Genomic DNA, 20,315 nt, shown 5'->3' with positions numbered 1-20,315 from the left:
CCCTTGTCCAAAGTAATTGTCTTCATGTTTCATGCACTGTTATGTATGATTGTAGAAAAATAATATCAGGATGGTAAGTGCAACATTGCCTGGGGAGCCATAACACAACAGCAGGTTTTAAAAAATGGTGCATGAATACGTCTATAACTTTCCTGAATACTGAATGCAGTTTACTGTATGTGCTCCTCTCTGTGGGAAGAAACAGACAGCATTAGGTTATCTTATATTGTGTGAAATTATTTTAATTCTGCTCCTGATTGTGAAAAAGCAGTTAGCCACACAAAAATTAAAAGAAAGGCCTAAAATAAGGAATATAACTATAAATATCAAAAAATTAAGCCATTTCCAGTTCTCACTGCAGCTGCTTTATGTTGCAACCCAATGATCAGAACAGTTTGATGCTTAGAAAAAGCATGGAAAAGGAAAGGTGACTGGCCATCTTCAAGCATATGTTGAAAGCAATATGAAAAAGGTCGCCAAATGCCTGTTATATAACTTAATCATATAAATGTTAAAACTCTGTTTTTCCAGTAGAATCTGGCAAAGGGTTGTTGCATTTAATTAGATGGTGCAGTGCATTTCTCTGATTCTTCCTCCTCTCCCAAAGCCGTATTAGTTCTAATTAGGAACTCTCTTTTGAGAGCTTTTTTTCGTTTCCATCTTAGGAAAGGTCATATGCCATGTCAGTTTGCAATCTGGGTTACATCAAAATCATGCTGCAAATCAAATCGTTTTCTCCTGCATGGTACAGAAAATTCATCTTTCCTACTTCAATTGGCTGAGCTAAGTTGTCTTACATTTTTAAACTCTAAAATGCTACATAAGGGCAGTGTGCCGTAGATTCAAATCATGCACAGAGTTACTAATAACCACATTTGATGGGCCTCTTCATAGTTTTCCCTGCAATTTATGCAGGCATTAGGAAATGAACTTGCTTGGCATTCAAGAAGGCCAGTTACAATTTCAAGTACCGGAAAAGCCCTATCTTTGTTCACTTAATTAATTATTGAAAGCAAAACTAGCTGCTGAGAAGAGTAAGTCGGTTACAATAAAAAGGTAAGGGAGAAAGATGGATTTCTCGGCATTGCCGAATAACAACCCTGATAAATTCCTTCAGCTGGAAGTGAAGTCCTTAGCAAAAACATCAGCCTTTTTACAAACCTGGTTGGCAAATTTTCCACAAGAACCTTTTCCTGAAGAGCAAAAGTGGCACAATCGAGTCTATTCACAGGTAAGTAGCTTAAGTTCCAGACTTGGTCCTAATTTGATGTAATGAGACCCTCTAATGGAAGCAGAGTTTCCAAACTTGGCAATTATTGTCCACGCTTTTTTTGCTTTCGGGCTTTTGACAAGAATTTAGTAAGAGAATATATGCAAGGCAATAGTGTCACACAAAGTTTTATATTTAATCTAAGGGAAACAACTAAAAGTGAGGAAATGTTCTGTTCCTCAGTTACTACAAAATAATAATCAACTGTCTTTTTCCCCTTCCATTTTCACCCTCACAGGGTTGTTATTTTGGGTGAAGAAGTATTTTAAATTAGTAGCGGTAAAATGATAGTGAAGAAAGTCGAGCGAAAGCAGAGAGTTTTGTGGTGATGGTATTGTTTAGCTGTCTTACTTGAATTGTGTGAATCCTGAACCAAGGGCAAGAATCCTGCTTTATGTGTCCTGAACCCATAATGCTCAGGTTTGCAGCCACTATTGTGATCTTTTGTTATTTCAGTACTTGGCTCACTGCTGAATCCTGTACATAAAGCAGATGAACAAGATATCTTGCTCTGTGCTCAGGGCCATCAAAAACAACTTAAGCATTTTCTTACAATAAAAGATCCTCAAGTACGCATATGAAGTGAAATTTTCTACTTAAGTATGTAAGCATTTTGTCTTGTCTTGCCATATTTTCATAGATCTTCTTATCCTACAGCACAGGCACAGGTTCTATTCTTTTAACTTAAGCCAACTTTTTAAAAGAGATGGACAAAGAGTTGATGTTATTTCTTTTATGGAATCTCGAACACAAAGGACTCCAGAATTATTTGTTTGCATGTTTTTACTCCAGCAATCCAGCTACTGTCTGAAATCTTTTCAGTATCCTGTAATCCTAATACCGTAATTGAAATTTTTTGCTATATTTTATCTCAAGATGCAGACTGAATTATTTCTTTTTTGTCTATTTTTCCTCTCATAATGCCTCCCATCTACCTTTTGTAATATCTGATGAACAGCTCTTGAAGGTTTGCATGTTGATCATGAACTTAAGTTGGCCCATTAAAGGTATTACCCTAATAATTACAAATGGAATGAAAAAAAAACAGTACTAAGCACCTATACCCGTGATGGTGAACCTATGGCACGTGTGTCTGAAATGGCATGCGGAGCAATGTCGCCTGGCATGTGCGGTGTCGCCTATTCCTCTTTCGGCTTTGTGGAGTGCATGCGCACGCAATGACCAGCTGGAGTTTGCACCTGCGGCAGTGCCGGACAGACTAGCTGGCTGGTGCGCATGCGCACTTTGGAAACCGGAAGTTCATTTTTTGGTGCATGCATGCCTCTTGGGCAGCTTCTCTTCCTGGTTGCGACTCAGATGAGCATGCGCACACATGAGCGCTTCACATGCTAGCTCACTTTTTAGCACTTGGTGCTGAAAAGGTTCGGCATCACTGATTTATACTATATAAATCCAATAAAATAGACCAGATTAAAAAATCAATGCTATTTAAATTACTACTTTTATTGAAACAGTTATAGTTAGTGAATCTTGTAAATCTGTATATACTTTGACCACCCTCACTTTATCTTCACGTGAACTAGGGAATGATTTGTCTAAAATATTTTTTTGAGTTGTTTTCTTGGCCTGATCATTGTTTTGGTACTGACTCTTCCTCTTTTCCATCAAGGTCTGAGTCTCTTTGAGAGTGGGCGGCATACAAATTAATTAAATAAATAAATAAAGGTCAGTCCCCCCTCCCCGCTACAAAACATAACTTAAGATAGAAAGATGTCCCAGAATGGATTGTAAGTAATGGGATTCATTGATTTCAGCAGGATTTACATCAAAATAAATAAACTTGGAATTTTAGCCTAAATTATTTTAAGATATTTTTACTATTAAAAATAAAAATAATAATGTTGCAAGTTCTGGTATTAAACATGATGTATGCCATATGTAGGATGAATGATCAAGAATGAACCATATGCTGGTTTAAGGACAAATGAGGTTAAGGATTCATTACTACCAGTATGTTTTGTATAGAGAAGGATATGAATAATGACCCAGGTCCTGGGGCTCATTAAATCTTGAGGGTAAGCAAGAATTTCTGTCTATGAATTTGTTTTTGAAAAAAAGAGTTGTTTCTTAGAACTCAGTGCCTCATATAAATTGCATATCAGGACGTCACAAACACTCCATTCAGATTAATATATCCATGTGTGTTTATTTGTTTTTCATCTAGAAGTTTAGTCTATTCTCTATAGAGGTGGAAGTAAAGTATTTCTCAATCTGTTAAATAACTTCTATTGCAAACCAAAAAAATTTTACCCAATGCTTTTTTATCTTACTCTACCAATTATCAGAGAGTAAAATAAAATAATCCACAAATAATACTAAAGTTAGCTGAGTTTTCTTCAAATGCTGTGCAAAACCATATGCATAGAAGTATTTCATCTTATCCAACTATTCTTACATAAATAGCACTTGGAAGTTGAAGCTCTAATAATACAAAAATGTTGTTAATATTATACTAATATATGGTGATTAGTTTGGAACAAGCTTATTCTTAATTATAGAGTTTCCAAAGACCTTTGAATGTTTTGGCCAAATCAATTTCCCACATTTTAAATGTAAGTAAGCCAACAAAAGAGTTATTGTTTATAACCTTGGGCCCTGAACCTTAGTTGAAATTACTCCAATGTACATTTAGATGTAAAAATAATTAAAGATTTCTCAGAACAAATGCTTTGCAGATGTTTGAGATAAAAAAATGGCAAAGTTCTCCAGGAAATGATAACATCCTAGTTTTACTGGGCAAAATGGTGTTATTGCATTGGCTTTATACACATGCACAGTGCAACTGTTTTAGAAATACCATACCAAATATGGGCAACCGCACCGCAACGAAGTGATGAAACTAGGATCAGGAAATCACAAGTTCCAGTCCAGTCTCAGCCAGTCAAACTATTTGTCAGTCCAATCAGCCTCTTGGGTTTGTTAATGTTGCAAAAAATAAAGAGGAGACAACACTTTGTATACTGTCTTGAGTTCCTGAAAAAAGGCAAATCCAATCCATTGAATGAATAAATGAATGACAAGGCAGGTCAGTATTATTAATGAGGCTGGTAGTGTTATGAATCTAGACTTTTAGATAGGCAGGATATAAATCTAAAAAGAAAAATGATGATCATTTATTTGAATACTATTAAATTTGCCTATAAACACATATTATTTTAAAATTATACACAGACACACACAAGTGCACATATACATGTACACACACACACACACACACACACACACAAATAGCCCAGAATTGCTTTTTGTGAGATGTGCAGCTATACAATTTTATTAATAAATAGATAAATGTTCAAATAAATATTGAGATTTCCCATTTGGTATAGTGGTTAGACCATCAAACTAGAATCTGTGAGACTTTGTTCTAGTCATTCCTTAAGCCCAAAGCCAAGTGGGTGACTTTGGGCTAGCCACTTTCTCTTAGCCTTAAGAATAAGCAAATCACTTCCAAAAATGCTACCAAGAAAACTTTAGAGACTAGTTGCACTTACTTGAACACTATCAATACAGCTTGAATCACTATCACTGAGATACAAAAGATTTTGTACAATCTGCTTCATTTGGCACTGAAATAAAGCGAAACTGATCTCCTGGGAGAAATGCATTGGCATTCCATTATTTGGCTGCTAATTCCAAGAAGATTGTCACTTCAGTCTCCGTCTTATAGTACAACTTTCAGTGAGGGGATGAAAAGTAGATATTCCTAGGCTGCTTTCAATTTGGGATTAGAGGGTATACAGAAAGAGCTACTAAAATACCTGGGGGCCTTGAGCAGATCCATTGTGGAACAGCTTTTTTTTTTTTGGTTTAGAAAAAATTGTGAGTTCAGAGATACATCATCATCATGGAGATATGGAAACACTTGATAGCATATTATGTATCAAACTATGCATGACATAGATAAATATTGGTGAATCTAAAAAGTTCATCAAACCATTTGGGCAGCCATACTGAATTCACTAGAAGGATGACTGCCCAAGCATTGCAAAATGATGAGAAATCTGCTTCTGCTAATATGCTTTGTAGAGTACTTCTTAAAATATCTACTTAGACATTGCTACTAATTGGTGCTTTGAAGTATTTGTTCTGCATCATGTCTCTAATATCAATTTTAATCTGAATACCCTGAGTGATTGTTTTATCATACACAAATCTTTCCTCTTATTAAAGAGCCATTCATATTTGTCCAATGGTTTGATCCAATTACAAGGAGAAAACAGTGGTATTGTTTTTCTCAACAGTATCTTTTCAGTGCCACCGACTGATCATTTCTCAGAAGTAATTTCCCTCAGACTACATTCTGAGCATAAGGTTGATCTTTAGGGAGCCGAATAATAGCCCTCTTTTATTGTGTGTGTTTTCTAGAGAGAAAAGAAAAACATCCAGGAGCAGCCTGTTTGGCAGCTGGCCCCGCTTCACCCAGTAATGATTGACAAAGCTCTTGGAAAGCATGTTACGCCTGTCACTTTGAAATCAACCATCAAAAGCAACCCTCTCTATGATGGGATCCTTGCCGATGATTGTTGGGAGAAAAGGAGACATAACCCATCATGGACAGTCCAAGATTATGATAGGCATTCCAACACTAGCCTGCCTTACTATATAAAGGTACAATCTACAGTAACAATAATATGGGATTTTATGCAAGAATTGAAAATAAAAATATACAATAATTAATGAATAAAAGAGAAGAGCAAAGCAAAATGATTGGCTTGGGAATAGAATATACTATCCATTTGTCCTTGGGGGGGGGGGAGGTCAAAAGATTAGACAAGATTGCCTATCTTTCACATCAAAGGATCTGTCAAAGGAAATCGATAGCATTTCTCAACATGGCTTTGTAAGATGTCAGGAAGCAAAGGTCTGTTGACAAGACACTGGTTTTCATCATTAGCAACCTGAAAGTACAGTACTACTACTAACTCCTTGACAGTTTAGTTAGTATTTAGTTACAGCAGTACTTAAATTATATGTTTAATAGCAGAAAGCAGAGTTTGTGATTTCTTTTTCTCTTACTTAACATTTAGAGCCAGTTTTGTGTAATGGTTAAGGCATCAGGCTAGAAACTTAGGAGAGTGTAAGTTCCAGTTCCACCTTAGGCACAAAGGCAGCTGGGTGAACTTGGGGCAGATTGAACAGAAGAAAGAACAAGAAATAATATCAATTTATTTAATTTTGATGTTAATTAAATGTAAAGAAATGGAAATGAAACGACACATACTGCTTTGTATCTTTGATTTTTTTTTTACTATTGTGTGATAATTTTCCCTTCTATTGTCTCACACATTATATGCTAGTGAAAATTATATGCTTTAAGAATGCAATGCTTGTATTTAAGAATGTGGAGGGGAAAATAGATTGAAACCATAGTGTGATATTTCTCCCAGTTTTTGCAAATGCTACCAAAATTGATGCAATTTTTAAAATCATGATGGGAATCCATTCAAATCACCAGATTTCTTGAAATGGAATCAACAGACAAGTAGCTTTGTCCTATACTGATGTCATCCAGCAGGAAGTTGTATGATTTGTCTAGGTACAATATTAATAGTAAACCAAACAAGTTCGTATGATTTTTTTTTAATGGTACAAAAAATTAAGATCTAAGAAAATTTAAAATCTTGAAAAAAATCTAAATTATCTGTCTGGAAAAAAGTCTCTTTCTTTTCCAAGCCCAAAAAGCCCTTCAAATGTTTTGAGCCTTGGAAAGAAAAAAGACTTTTTATCAGACAGATAATTTAGATTTTTTTCAAGATTTTAAATTTCCTTACATCTTAATTTTTTGTACCATTAAAAAGGAAACACAAGAAAAAAAGAAAGGAGGAAGAATTCCTTCTGTAGAAGGAACTTTTCTATATGAAGCAAAAGCAAACAAAGAAACCTTTGCAATGTGTTTAATTCTTTTATTTTAATTGTTGTAACACATGTGGGAGCACCTAAGCTAAGTCTAGGTGTTTCATTGTTTCAGGATTTTGCAGATCAATAAAAAATTAATAGAATATCAGTCCTGTACCTCTTTTAAATGGATAAAATATTCCAATAGAAGAGAGTATACATAGCACAGGATTGAATTGTCCTTTGTGCTCTCAGGGCTGGTTCTTTGTTTGCAGATGATTCATTAGCCAACTAAACAATATCATCAGTACATAAATATACTTGTTCGTTTAACTCAGGATTAGCAATCCATGTCTGATTAATTCCCTGCGTTTTCTCAGCTCTTCTTTCATTTTTGTAGCCCCCCCCCCTCAATATGCATCCAGCAGAAGGGATGATTATATAACTAATGTATGATGTTATTGTGGAAAAGATACAAATTCTTCATCCACGTCAGTTGTATCATGAAATGCATATCAGTTGATCCCTTTCTCCCTATGGAAGGCAGGCCCTCAAGGTAATGCCATCAAAATTCAGTATGATTTTTTCATTCTCTTTTTTAAACCAACCCCCCCCCCCCGTTTAATAGCTGCATTAACCTATTTACTGAAATTAAAAGAGATGTCAATGTAAAAAAGAGGGCTTACCACTGAAAGCATTGCAACGTGGACCATGGATGCGAAAAGTTAAACATAGATTATCCAAAGAGGGTAGGATACAAATACCAAAAGGTTATTCACCCACCTACCCCCATCTGAGGCAGGGAGAAAGTCTAATCTTATGCCCATGGCTAAACCCAGTTACCATATGTATTAGAAAGAGGGATGTAATTTATTGCTAAGTATGTTCAGTTATATCCAGTTATGGTCCTTACATAAGAAAACTCAAATTAACTTTCTTGTAGGAAAATCCAAATGATTTACAGTACTGGATGGAAGATATTTATACTCCAGGATATGATACCTTGTTGAAAAAGAAGGAGAGAGAAGGAAAACGGTCTAGACACTGTCTTATCTTGCTCCTTGTATTGCTAGCTGGTATTGTGATGGCTGCTGTAGCAGCCTGCATCTTGTTGATCTGATGAGCCAAATCTAGCTATTAAAGTTTATTGCACAATCCTTTCCTTTTTCTTTTACATTTATTTGGCTAAATTGTTACTATTATTAAGATCAATTAAATAAGCCAGCCATGCTTTAATTTAATTCTCATGATTTCAGAAGAAACTAAATGCAACAAACTTTTTTTAATAAAATATTTTTATTTTTTGAATAAACACAAACAAAATCATCTTCCATTACAAATTGTAGAAAGTGTGTCAATTGGTTACAAAGAACTTTTGTGCATCTCTTCCACAGTCATCACCTATAATTCATATCAAGTTATATATTTTACACCACATATATTTATATATATTGCTATCATCATATCTTATCCTTCATATGACTATAGTTGTTTTAACGTCCCTTTATAACAAACATTCCAAAATTTAGAACAAAACCACATAGTTGCATTCCCTTATCTATTTTCAATAGCATCCAACCACCTTATACCTTTATAACACATTCAAAATAAAAATTAATTATGTTTAATAACAAAAATTAGACCTATTTTCTTAATCATTGTTTACAATTTATATCCAATTTCCATTTATCCTGTCAATACAAATTATTACATTATTATCATTTTCAGTCATTTATTTAACATTAGTTTGACTAAGTTTAATTTACTTTTTCCCCTTTTTTCACCCTTTAATTTTTTTTTACCAAATTTCATCTTATCAAACCAATGCATATATATACATTGTTGTCATTATCAAATATTTATCTAACTTTATCCATTAACACTACATTTTTAACATAATGCTCTAATTTTAACAACATTTTTAGACCTCTTTTCTTAATTATTGTTTACAATTTATATCTAATTTCCCTTTTATCGTGTCAATACAAATTATTACATTGTTATCATTATAGTCATTTATTTAACAATAGTTTGACTAGGTTTAACTTACTTTTCCCCCTTTTTTACCATTTAAAATTTTTACCAAATTTCCTCTTATCAAACCAATACATATGTATTGCTAATTGTTATCATTATCAATTATTTACTTAACTTTATCATTATCACTATATTTTTAACATAATGCTCTAATTTTAACTAAATTTAAGTAGTGTTTTATTATTACTTTTCATATCTCAACCTGTCTCTTTCCAGTAATAATGTAGTCCTATTTCTTTTGCCATTTGTGGTATTAGTCTTCTAGTTATTTCCTTAATCAAATTTGTTTGGACTTCTCTTCACAACTTGTTACTTGTTACATATCTTGTAAAATCTCAAAACCCTCCATCAGCTTTTTTAATCAGTTTATCTTTGGTTATCAGTAGAGTTTTTGTCAACATTTCTTTCCTTAAATCCATCCATTCTTCTCTTTTTTTCTTCTATACTTTGAAATCTGTAGTAAAGCACCTTTCCATCTATCTTCCCTTTCCTTGTTCCACTCTTTCCATCTCCAACCACACTCAGTCCACTGTCAATATACATGGTTATCTTGCCTCTTTGTTCATTTTTCCCCTGGGTTTTTAGGACTCCAGCCTTCACTTTTTCTATTTGCTGAATATCTTCCATTTGCTGAATATCTTCCATTTTTCCATCATGTTTTACCACATTAAAGTTTATATTTTCAATATTTTCCAATCTCTTCTCAATTCTCTCTGTTGTTTCTAATAATTTTTGAATTCCAGATATAATCTGTTGTAATGTTATGGTTTCTTCTTGAGGTCGTGCAATCCTTCCAATTAATAAACACTGCCACTCTTGTTTAAAAACAAATCTTTGTTTTCACTTCTTTCCAGGTAGCAACAAGCATCCAGAGAGCACCTGCATAACCAAGTTCTTAAATGAAACAAAATAAAAAGAAAAAATCCATCCCAACCAGTATTGTAGAAATAAAGGAAAAGATTTAATCCATAGGTTAAAAAAAAGAAATAGAAGAGAATCTGAAACTTTCACTTTAAAAAGTAAAAAATATTCACAAAACTTCCATTGATAGAAAAAATAAAATAAAAAAGATAACACACTGTCCAATAATGCTTAGTTTTGCCACTTATTTCCTTTTCTTTACCATTTTAATTTAACTTCAATCTTTTTTTGGCAGTCTTTTATAAAAATAAGATTTCCTCACCAGATGGGCATACTTTCTCTTTCCACTTTTCCTCCCATTGCGGAGCTGTCCCGACTTCAGCAGCTTGAGGCTGTGTTTTTTGTCGCTGGCTAGAAGAGATTCTCTTTGATCAATCAGGGACTTTGCGATGTCCCTGAGATCAGCAAGATGGACTCTTCCCTGTCACCATCTCTTTGGGATAGTTTAGGTCCAGATAGAGCGTCCAGCGGCAAAAGTGTCGACTGCGATCAAGGAGCTCCAAGGTCACACATCATACCGTCGCGATGTCAGCTCCTTTCTTAAATGCAACAAACTTGATCTAGGTCCAGTTTTCTAATTTGCTTTTAAACAGTGATCTATAAAATCTCCTACAGCAAAGCAATCTAAAATTAACAAGTGGTGGTGGCTATACATTTACATTGAGGAAAACATTGGTTAATGAAACAGTGTAACATATAGTACAAACTTTTTTAGAACTACTTTGAAATTGAAACTATACTACAAATGTAAAATGCCCATCTGTCATGTGACTCTAAAGGTATTGGTCTGATTTTCACATTGCCTTGCATCATAATGTGATACACTTTTTAAAAAATAAACCATGAATTAAAATTTACTGTGTTCTGTGAATACAAGATATAGATAACAGTTATGTTTATTTAATAATTTATTTATTTATCAGATTTATATAGCTACCCATCTCATAAATGTGACTCTGGACAGCATAGTTAGTGAGCAGTCAATGGAAACAATTGAAATGCAACTATTATAAATAAATATAGAATGAAAAATAAAAATAAAGCTGCAGGGGAGTGAACCAGCATCCTTCATACAATATAATCATTTTGCTAGCTCTCCATTTCTCTGATTCACCAAGTCTGGTAAAGAAAAGCACACACAGACAGACAGACAGACAGACAGACAGACAGACAGACAGAAAGACACACACACCAAGTTTTGAGGAGGTTTATAAATTCCAATAGTTTGGGGCCAACTTTTCCTTGGGGAGAGATGTTTCGCAGGGTGGGGACCACAGTAGAAAAGACTTACTTTTTGGATCTCAACAGATGAAGCACTTTAGCAGATGGGGCCTGTAACTTAATTTATTCCGCCTGCTGGGTCTGATGGGGTGGGTTGATATAACTACAGAGAGAAGGGTTCCTTAAATAACCCAGTCCCATGACACATGGGCTTTTAAAGTCAAAACCAACACCTTCAATTGAACACCTGCACCTCTGCATTTTGCACCAGAATGCTTTTCTAGGACAGCTCCAAGTAGAATTTAATAAATAATTCCCAGTGCTCCCCTCTCCCTCCACTCTTCCCCCTCTTCCCCCTCTATTTGTATGTATAAGTATATGACGTAAACATATAGTATATGTGTACACACACATAAATACACACAAACCCTGTATGTATATATTTATTTATTCATGGGCCTTAGACAGGGCCAATTTGGCTTCACATGCAAAACCTGAAAACAAGAACCCTATTACTTTCCATCTGCAACTGATAGGTTTCTTTTGTTGACATTTATAAGTTTCTTTATTATCTTAGCTGATAGCTACTGAAATAATTATGATCTTTTCTCCAACTCAATTGGAGCCACCTTGGTTGTGTTCATTGGTATCTTGTCATCCATGAATCCTAAAACTATTTACTGTATATACGAAGCAGTGGTGAAATTCATTTTTTTTTACTACTAGTTCTGTGGGCGTGGCTTGATGGGCATGGCAGTTGAAGGATAGTGCAGAATCCCCATTCTCTCCCAACTCTGGAGCCAGCCAGAGCTAGTATTTGCTGGTTTGCCAAGCAAATTAGTGGGGTGGGGATGAGATTTTGCCATATCCTTCCCCTGCCACACCCACTAAACTATGCCCACCAAGCCATGCCCACAGAACCGGTAGTAAAAAAATTGAATTTCACCACTACTATGTAGGCTGAAATTGACAAAATGCATCTCCAAGAAGCCAGAAGATACTGGCAACTCAATCACAAAGCAAAATCCCTTCAAAGATATGGAAATCTCCTAATCACAACACTGTTTCCTGATGCAGGATCTCTAATGTCAGACCCCTCATAAAATTCCACACCTAGAAAAGATCAACACATCTCGCAGGGCAAGAGATTACCTTTCTCACTGGACTGCAACCATTCTCAGGGCAAAATCACCTCAATTAACACATCCATACAATCAAAACCCACTATTACTACAATTATGCTGTTAAGTAAACTCTGCCTATGCTCCATGCAACTTGTCCTGTGTATTCTTTATTTGACCCGGCCTGGATTTGAACCCAGAACTTTCTCCTAACAATGCAAACCATGTCAAAAAAATAAATGTAATCTAATTCGCTTCTTTTACCATGGATTATTTATTCATCTACCGTTATAGCCTAATTGCATGTATATTGGAACCACTAATACAATTCTAAATGAGTATGTTCAAATGTTAGATGTGGATTTTGAGACAAAATCATTTAGTCTGATGTATTTTGGTGAACATATGAATATGTGGAAATGAGCCCAGGACAGCAGCAATGTTTCCACCTATAAAAATTTCAGTTCTCCTATGTTTCCACTGAGTTGGGCCAGGATTTTAGAACATAAAACCACTTTGGCGTTAAGCATTTTTTGTGGTTCTAACCTTTGACAGACTTTGTGTTGTGTGGGAACACCAAAGATTAGGCTCTTTGATTTACAAGGACACATTTTTAAAGGAAAATGTTGACAAAGCCTCAAAATCTATTGTCATCAAGTCCTCCTGAGCCTTCTACTTCTTGTTTACTACTAGATTCTGATAAATCAGAAGCAACATAGATGGAATAGAATCAGAATTTCACAGCAATTTGGAATAGATTTGAATGCTAGGAAAGTGAAAATAATTTTCAATTAATTAATTGAAGAAAGCATGGAGACAATAATTTTCATAATGGTGCAGAAACTGGATAATAACTGAACTCTGTTAAACATTAACTTGCATTCCTACAAGTTGAACATACTCATCACTATTATTCTGCTCCTTGCTACATTTTTTAAAAAGTGAACAACAGGAAATATTAAAAAGAAATCTATTTATGTACATAACTAAAGTTGATGGGTGGAGACCTAAAACAAAAATATTGTACTTTCCAGGAATGCAGCCAATAACGAGCCTTTCTTAACCAAGCTTTGTGTATGTGAGGGGAGAAAGAGAGGGGGAGAAGTAGGTTGTGTTTGAGTTGGGATAGTCTTTTTCACCTTTAAACCTCTAACTTGAAGTAGTTTGCATTGCTGCCATCTAGTGAAAACTGACTTTTTGGAATTGGATTTCCATGATTTGCTGCCACCTGGTGACATCATTATATTGCAATCCAGTGTAGTCTTTTGTAAAATGTTTGTGTTTTAACAGAATTACAAGGAAGATTTGGAAGAGACTCTGGAGGTCTTTCACTCCAATCCCCTGCTCAAGCAGGAAACCTTACGCCGAAACTTTTAGGGACAGAGTGCCAAAACCAAGAGCCGTGCAGATGCTAGAGCGCCGGAAATCTGACAACCTGAGGACTGAGCTGGGTGATGGCGCATGTGCCCACAGAGAGGGCCAGAAGTTCGCCATCACAGCCCTATGCCATTTCAGATACATGGTTGTCCAATCTCTTCTTAAAAACTTCCAGTGTTGGAGCATTCACAACTTCTGGAGGCAAGTCGTTCCACTGATCATTTGTTCTTTCAGGAAATTTCTCCTTGGTTCTAGATTGCTTCTATCCTTGATTAGTTTACATCCATTGCCTCCTATCCTGCCTTCAGGTGTTTTGGAGAATAGTTCTTCCTTGGGGCAGACCCTTAGATATTGAAACACTGCTATTATGTCATCCTTAGTCCTTCTGTTCACTAAACTAGACATACCCAATTCCTGCAACCAATCTTCGTACGTTTTATCCTCCAGTCCAGTTTTGTATATGATTAGGAATATATAACATAAATAATATAACAGATTGCAGACCATTCATTTAACAACTGCTCAAAGTTACAACAGCATTGAAAAGGTGATTTACAACTGGTCCTTGCACTGATTGTGATCCAGGCACTTGGCTACCGATTATGACAGTTGCAGTATCTTCCAGTCATATGATCAGCATTTGTAACATTCCCAGCTGGCTTTCAACAAGTAAAGCCAATGGGGAAGCCAGCCTGGGAGATCACAAGTCACAATCACATGAAGAATCACGTTATGACCATGGTGGTTAGCATAATGACCATGACAAAAAAGATCATAAAATCGGGTGCAGTCATATGATGCCTCACTTACTTAACCACATTACTTAACAACACATTTTCTAGTCCTGATTGTAGTTGTAAGTCAAGGATTACTGACCACCACAGATAATAAAAGTACATGATGATTGGCTTGGATAAAACAATTAGCACACAAAACACAAAACTATATCCAAATCTAGGCTTTTTGTGGGCTGTTTTAAGTATAAAAATGGCATAACATTTTAAATCAGGAACAGGAATGTTTCATGTATCTGTCTACACTTGTGACTGTGGAGCAGACTGTTGAGTGTTTTCTTTGGGTGAAAATACTACCATAAATTAGGAATTACTATTGTGACTACAATCATATTGGTTGCAACTTCTTTCTGAACTCTAGGCTCTTCAGTTAGTAAATGTGTCACTTTTCAGCACAAGACGATTGCTCAATGTGTTTTAGCTGTATGTCCTGGACTTTGCTCCTTATTGCTTCAAATTTATACCTACAAATAACATTGCTGGTGTTCAATTTATTTTGTGTGTACTTTTTATAAATTGAGCATGTGGAAGTTTTGATTCAATGTGACATTTTCTTCAGATAGTGGATAGCATCCTAAAACATTCAGCCAATTCATTTGCAGTTGTATGATATGACACTGTTGTATTCACAAATACCCCAGGGCATTCTGATCCTGTGCCTACTACCGTTAAAAAAAGTTGTGGCCACAAGTGGTTCTGCAAAGGCTATGTGACTTCTTTTCCACAACAATGCTGCCATCCCCATAGGTTAAGTGATTTGGATTCTGGATTCATTTGGACATTCCTGGCAAGCTGAACAACTCATAGCTGTTTAATTTATTGCTCAATAAACAAAACCGCAAGCTAATGCCACCATCTTTACCAACACCCTCAGCTTGGATCGTACGATGATTTTCAATCTGCACATAATTCAACTCTGCCAATTTTAAATTTAATATGGCAAAGGTACAACTGCATATTCTGATTTTTTCCCCAATATAGTCTCATGACATCTGGGTTGCTATGTAGACTTGAAATAGTGTCAGATCACGTAGAGTTTCTCCTTAAATTATCTCAGATGTGACGGGGAAACTCTAAATCTCTGAAAGTATGTCAAAGGAACCCTCACCCAATAGTAAATTTTTCAGATTACTTATTCTATAGTGCTACATGAGGCAATGTGTCAGCCTCTGTTTTGCTGCTTGCTTTTTGGCTGCCATTGAAACGGGGAGGGAGGGCATGGTATTTGGGTGTGGGAAATAATCTGTAGAAGAGGGCTGTTATTTGGGAGTTGTTCTCACCTTCTACTGTGCATGTGGCAAGAAAGGGAGTTTCCCGCCAAGGCCAACTGTCCGGCATACAAACCTGATGATGCTTTTTGAAGATGTCTTCCACCTGACAGCTGTGGTGATATTGGATTGGACTATGGACTGGGGTTACCAAGGGGAGGGGAATGGGTCATGTTTTGATATCTAATGCTTTCGCGCGCTTTTGCTCAGATCCAGCTTTGCTTAGCTTCTATTTACTTATAATCAGTAAAAGTACTCTTAATTCTGCAAAATGGAGTTGAGTGGTTTCTTTCTTGGTTATTAAGTGAAGCAGTCCACATTTGCATGATCATGTATCCTTTTGACTCTTGTTTGTACTGTGTCCTCCAGAGAATAAATCCCAATGCTGTATTCAAGCAATCAATCCCTTTCCTATAAGTACTGATTGAAATATCAATAGCAACAGCATTTAGACTTATATACCATTTCATAGTACTTTACAACTCACTATATGCTGCCTAAGTCATTTACAGAGTCAGCATATTGCCCCCAACAATCTGGGTCCTCGTTTTACTGACCTCAGAACAATGGAAGGCTGAGTCAACCATTAACCAGTCAGGATTGAAGAAATTGAACTCCTGGCAATATGAGCAGAGTTAGCCTTCAATACTGCATTATAACCACTGTGCCATCACAGCTCTTATATTTAATTTCCAGAAAGCAAGCATATAAGTTCTATGTTTATTTGTGCATAATTCTTATTTTCAGCAGAGAAGGACTGTGATGCAGAGGTTATTAGGTACTCACTGCTGTCCTTCATAATGTGTTATGCCGTTTGTGGTGAACAGGTTGCATGCGAGAGATTGTTAAAAGAAAATAAAGAAAGCTCTTTAATGCCATCTAGTGGTTAGATTTTTGAAGCCCAGTTTTGATCTGGACCTGAAAGTACGGTAGTACTTTCTGAAACAAAATAGCATAGACTACAGTGCAAAACAAAGAGATCAAGAAAAATATTAACATTTCCTGAAAATTAAATATTTGAATAATCTGGAATGAAGATTTAAACTTATCACCCATCTACAGTGAACATAGTCTATGTTCATGTTCTGCCCATGAACAATAGTGTTCAAATTATGAACATTGATTTAAAGAGCATTTGAAAGTATGGCAGTCCTGAATGAAGAGACTTAGGACTTGTACCCAAAGTTATGGCCTCTGCGGCCTCTGCGGCCATGTGAAAAAACCTGAATGCTTGGTAATCCACTTGTCCTTACATCCAAACAGAGGGATGTTGCTCTTACCTGTCTTTCTGTGCTCTCACCCCATCCTGTGTGTCCCTTGGGCCAACTCCACCCCAGCCATGCACCCACAAGCCTTGGCTTGCTTCCTACTCTTCTGGGCTTCACCTACTTCATCATGCCTCGCTTCACTTACACTTCCAAAGATCAGCTTTCCCAAGGGAAAGCAACCAATCTTCTATCAGAGTTTGTTGCAGAAAAATCATATCCAGAAAGCACACACAGATAACTGATTCAGCTGGATTCATTAACTTCTTTATATACATAATACTAATAGTAGATTCTTTCAACGTGGTAGAAGTTACAAGCAGAATGCAAGCAGGAGAGAACTGTTAGTTTCAGAGTTCAGAGCAGACAAACAAGTTTAGACTAGTTTACTTCTCAGAGCAGCAGACTCAGACCTCAGAGTTTACAGACTAGTTTCAGTTTTTATTCTCAGCTAAGTCATGCCCAGACTCCAAGTTTAAGCTTCTGTTTCCAAAACAGCCCTCATTGGCTGCACCAGTTGCTATGCCTATTGATTGGCTGATTGATTCCTGTCTATAACTATTCGTACTCTGAAATCTTCCTATACAGAAGCCACGTGTAGTGCCATCCTGGAAGTGGATGCCATATTTGGGAAGTGGCTGCAATTCTCGGATTCACTATGGATCAGTTGCTTCTCCTTGTGAGCTATGGAGGTGCTGCAGTTTAGGCCTGCACCAGGCTTCCAGGGCCTCCCCAATCTCAAGACATCAATGATCCACATGGTTGCTTAATGACTTCAACAGGGGCAGCCAGGCTTGTGGTCAATAAACAAGATGATCACATGGCTCCCTTGCTTAACAACTACCACTACATACAACCATAATTGTGAGCTCAGCTATGGTCATAAGTCAAAGACTACCTATATTTAATTACCATAATTTCTCTCTTAATGAGAAATCTTCAGACTGCTTCTGATTATGCATACATCTATTGTATTAATAGTTTTTAGGAGAGGCCTTTTCATATTATTATTTGTTCATATTACAGAAACCACAAAATAATTTGATCAGATGTTAAGCTTGGTTGTCTCTACAACAGCATTAACAATACCTGCGTTTGAGAGGCAGCTTTTCTTTTCAATTTGCGTCTAATTATTCCTGCATGTTGTTCCTCTGCCATTTCTCCTGGAGAAAATTCTAGAGAACACCTTGTATTTCTAGATTTCTAGATTTTTTTCTTCAGAAAATATATTCTGGAAAATATTGTCTCAAGTCAAATGTAGGTACTATGCACTAATTAACTTCATGAAACATAGTACGGCTTCATTAAGAGCTCTTCATAATCATCTTCAATTTGAGAAATGATAGAAATGTAAGGTAAAGGTTCCCCTCACACATATGTGCTAATCGTTCCTGTCTCTAGGGGGCAGTGCTCATCTCTGATTTGAAGTCGAAGAGATGTCCGAAGATGTCTCGGTGATCATGTGGCTGGCATGACTAAATGCCAAAGGAGCATGGAACGTTGTTAGCTTCCCACCAAAGGTGGTCCCTATTTTTCTACCTGCATTTTTATGTACTTTCAAACTGCTAGGTTGGCCGAAGTTGGGACAGGTAACAAGAGCTCACTCAGTTACATGGTGCTAGGGATTCAAACTGCTGAACTGCTGACCTTTCTGATCAACAAGCTCAGCATCTTAGCCACTGAGCCACCACATCCCTTCAGAAATCATAGTAGTCTGTAAATCAATCTTTCATTCTAGATGACTTTCTTCTGATTTTTTAAAATTCTCTTTAGCACATTTATATAAGAGAACTGAACCTGTACCTAAAATGTTATTTCATAATACTTTGTCTGAAATTAATCCTTGGCTTAAAAGCTCATCAGCAAAATATATGTGTTATGTTGCTAATGGTCAAGGTGAGACGATAGTGCAATATAATTTGAGGCAGAGAAAGTAGAGTCTTTTTGCCTGTAACATTTACTGAGACCTGATGCAATACGTTGAATGAAGAGTTTAAAATGTTTGTTAATAGTAATGGAAAGTCAGAAAAAACAGGCAAAAGAATAAACTGAGATATCAAAGTTCAAGAGTGCATTACAACAGGTGCATAAAGATAGAAGCTGTTTTTTGGCAATCTTTTTTGTTTGTTCCCCCAAAAATTCCATTTGTATGGAATGCTTGATTTGTTTCAAGTATCCTTGCCAAGAAATCTCCCAATAGGAATTTTTAATATTATGCTAGAGAGAGATGTGTTGGAAGAATTCCCATTCCTAAGAGCTTGTTCATGTTTTCCTTAATCTGTGTTGGCTAATTTACCATTTTTTCAAGGAAACAACAAATACCAGTTAATCTCTTCAGGCAGTTTAATTTAGATTTCATGTCTCACTTCATAAAACATAATAATACAAGTGCTTGAAAAGCCTTTTTCTTTTAAACTGGTTTCTGGCCTTCCTAAACAATAAGGACTGGATTATAGCACACTGGCCCATCTGCATCCAGAAAACATCTCTTGCAAACACAATGTTACTTCACAAGGTGGTGCCGTTACTCTTGATCTGTCCATTACTGTTCTGAGAATCTAAAATACATACAAATGTGCAAGAAAAATTCAAGTTGCAACAAGCTTCCTGGCAGAGGAATAGGAGGGAGACGGGGGACCCCTTACAGGGTAAGGCTGAGGAGTATGTTCAGTTCTTGGCGGACAAAGTTGCCCGGTTTCGAGCGGACCTGGACTCCACTCTTGCAGAGCCAGCTGAGACACAGGGGAAAGACTTGGCAAACCATCTCTGGGTTGAGTTTCAGGAAGTTGCCTCTGGGGATGTGGACAAGGCTATGCGAGCTGTGAGTACCTCCACTTGTGTACTGGACCCGTGTCCCTCCTGGCTGGTTGCCAACAGCAGTGAGGTGACACGAGGCTGGATCCAAGCGGTTGTTGTGGCATCTCTTCGGGAGGGGCACTTCCCCACCGAGCTTAAGGCAGCGGTGGTGAGACCCCTTCTGAAGAAACCGTCTTTGGATCCAGCTGTTCTTAATAACTACCGTCCAGTCTCCAACCTTCCCTATGTGGGGAAGGTTGTTGAGAAAGTGGTGGCCCTCCAGCTTCAGCGTACCTTGGAGGAAGCAAACTATCTTGACCCCTTCCAGTCCGGCTTCAGACCAGGTTACAGCACAGAAACCGCTTTGGTCGCATTGACCGATGATCTCT

The 20,315-nt window shown here is 36.6% G+C and overlaps 1 protein-coding gene across 1 annotated transcript; it reads left to right on the top strand.

The window, feature by feature from the left end:
• The first annotated feature begins 1,069 nt into the window (after positions 1-1,069).
• On the top strand, positions 1,070-13,371 carry MINAR2 (membrane integral NOTCH2 associated receptor 2). Its single transcript, XM_032213850.1, has 4 exons — positions 1,070-1,231; positions 5,657-5,899; positions 8,070-8,207; positions 13,318-13,371. Exons 1-4 carry the CDS (start codon positions 1,070-1,072, stop codon positions 13,369-13,371), a joined length of 597 nt encoding a protein of 198 aa, XP_032069741.1.
• Positions 13,372-20,315: the final 6,944 nt, after the last annotated feature.

The sequence above is a fragment of the Thamnophis elegans genome, chromosome 3 (genome assembly GCF_009769535.1).
Source record: "Thamnophis elegans isolate rThaEle1 chromosome 3, rThaEle1.pri, whole genome shotgun sequence".
Lineage (NCBI taxonomy): Eukaryota > Metazoa > Chordata > Lepidosauria > Squamata > Colubridae > Thamnophis > Thamnophis elegans.
This window is presented reverse-complemented; position numbering and strand designations above follow the sequence as displayed.

Coding starts and splice junctions, on each gene's coding strand:
- MINAR2 (XM_032213850.1), top strand. CDS start 1,070: ATGGATTTCTCGGCATTGCCGAATAACAACCCTGATAAATTCCTTCAG. Junction 5,900..8,069: donor GCCTGCCTTACTATATAAAG/GTACAATCTACA, acceptor ACTTTCTTGTAG/GAAAATCCAAATGATTTACA. Junction 8,208..13,317: donor TTGTATTGCTAGCTGGTATT/GTGATGGCTGCT, acceptor CATTCCTACAAG/TTGAACATACTCATCACTAT.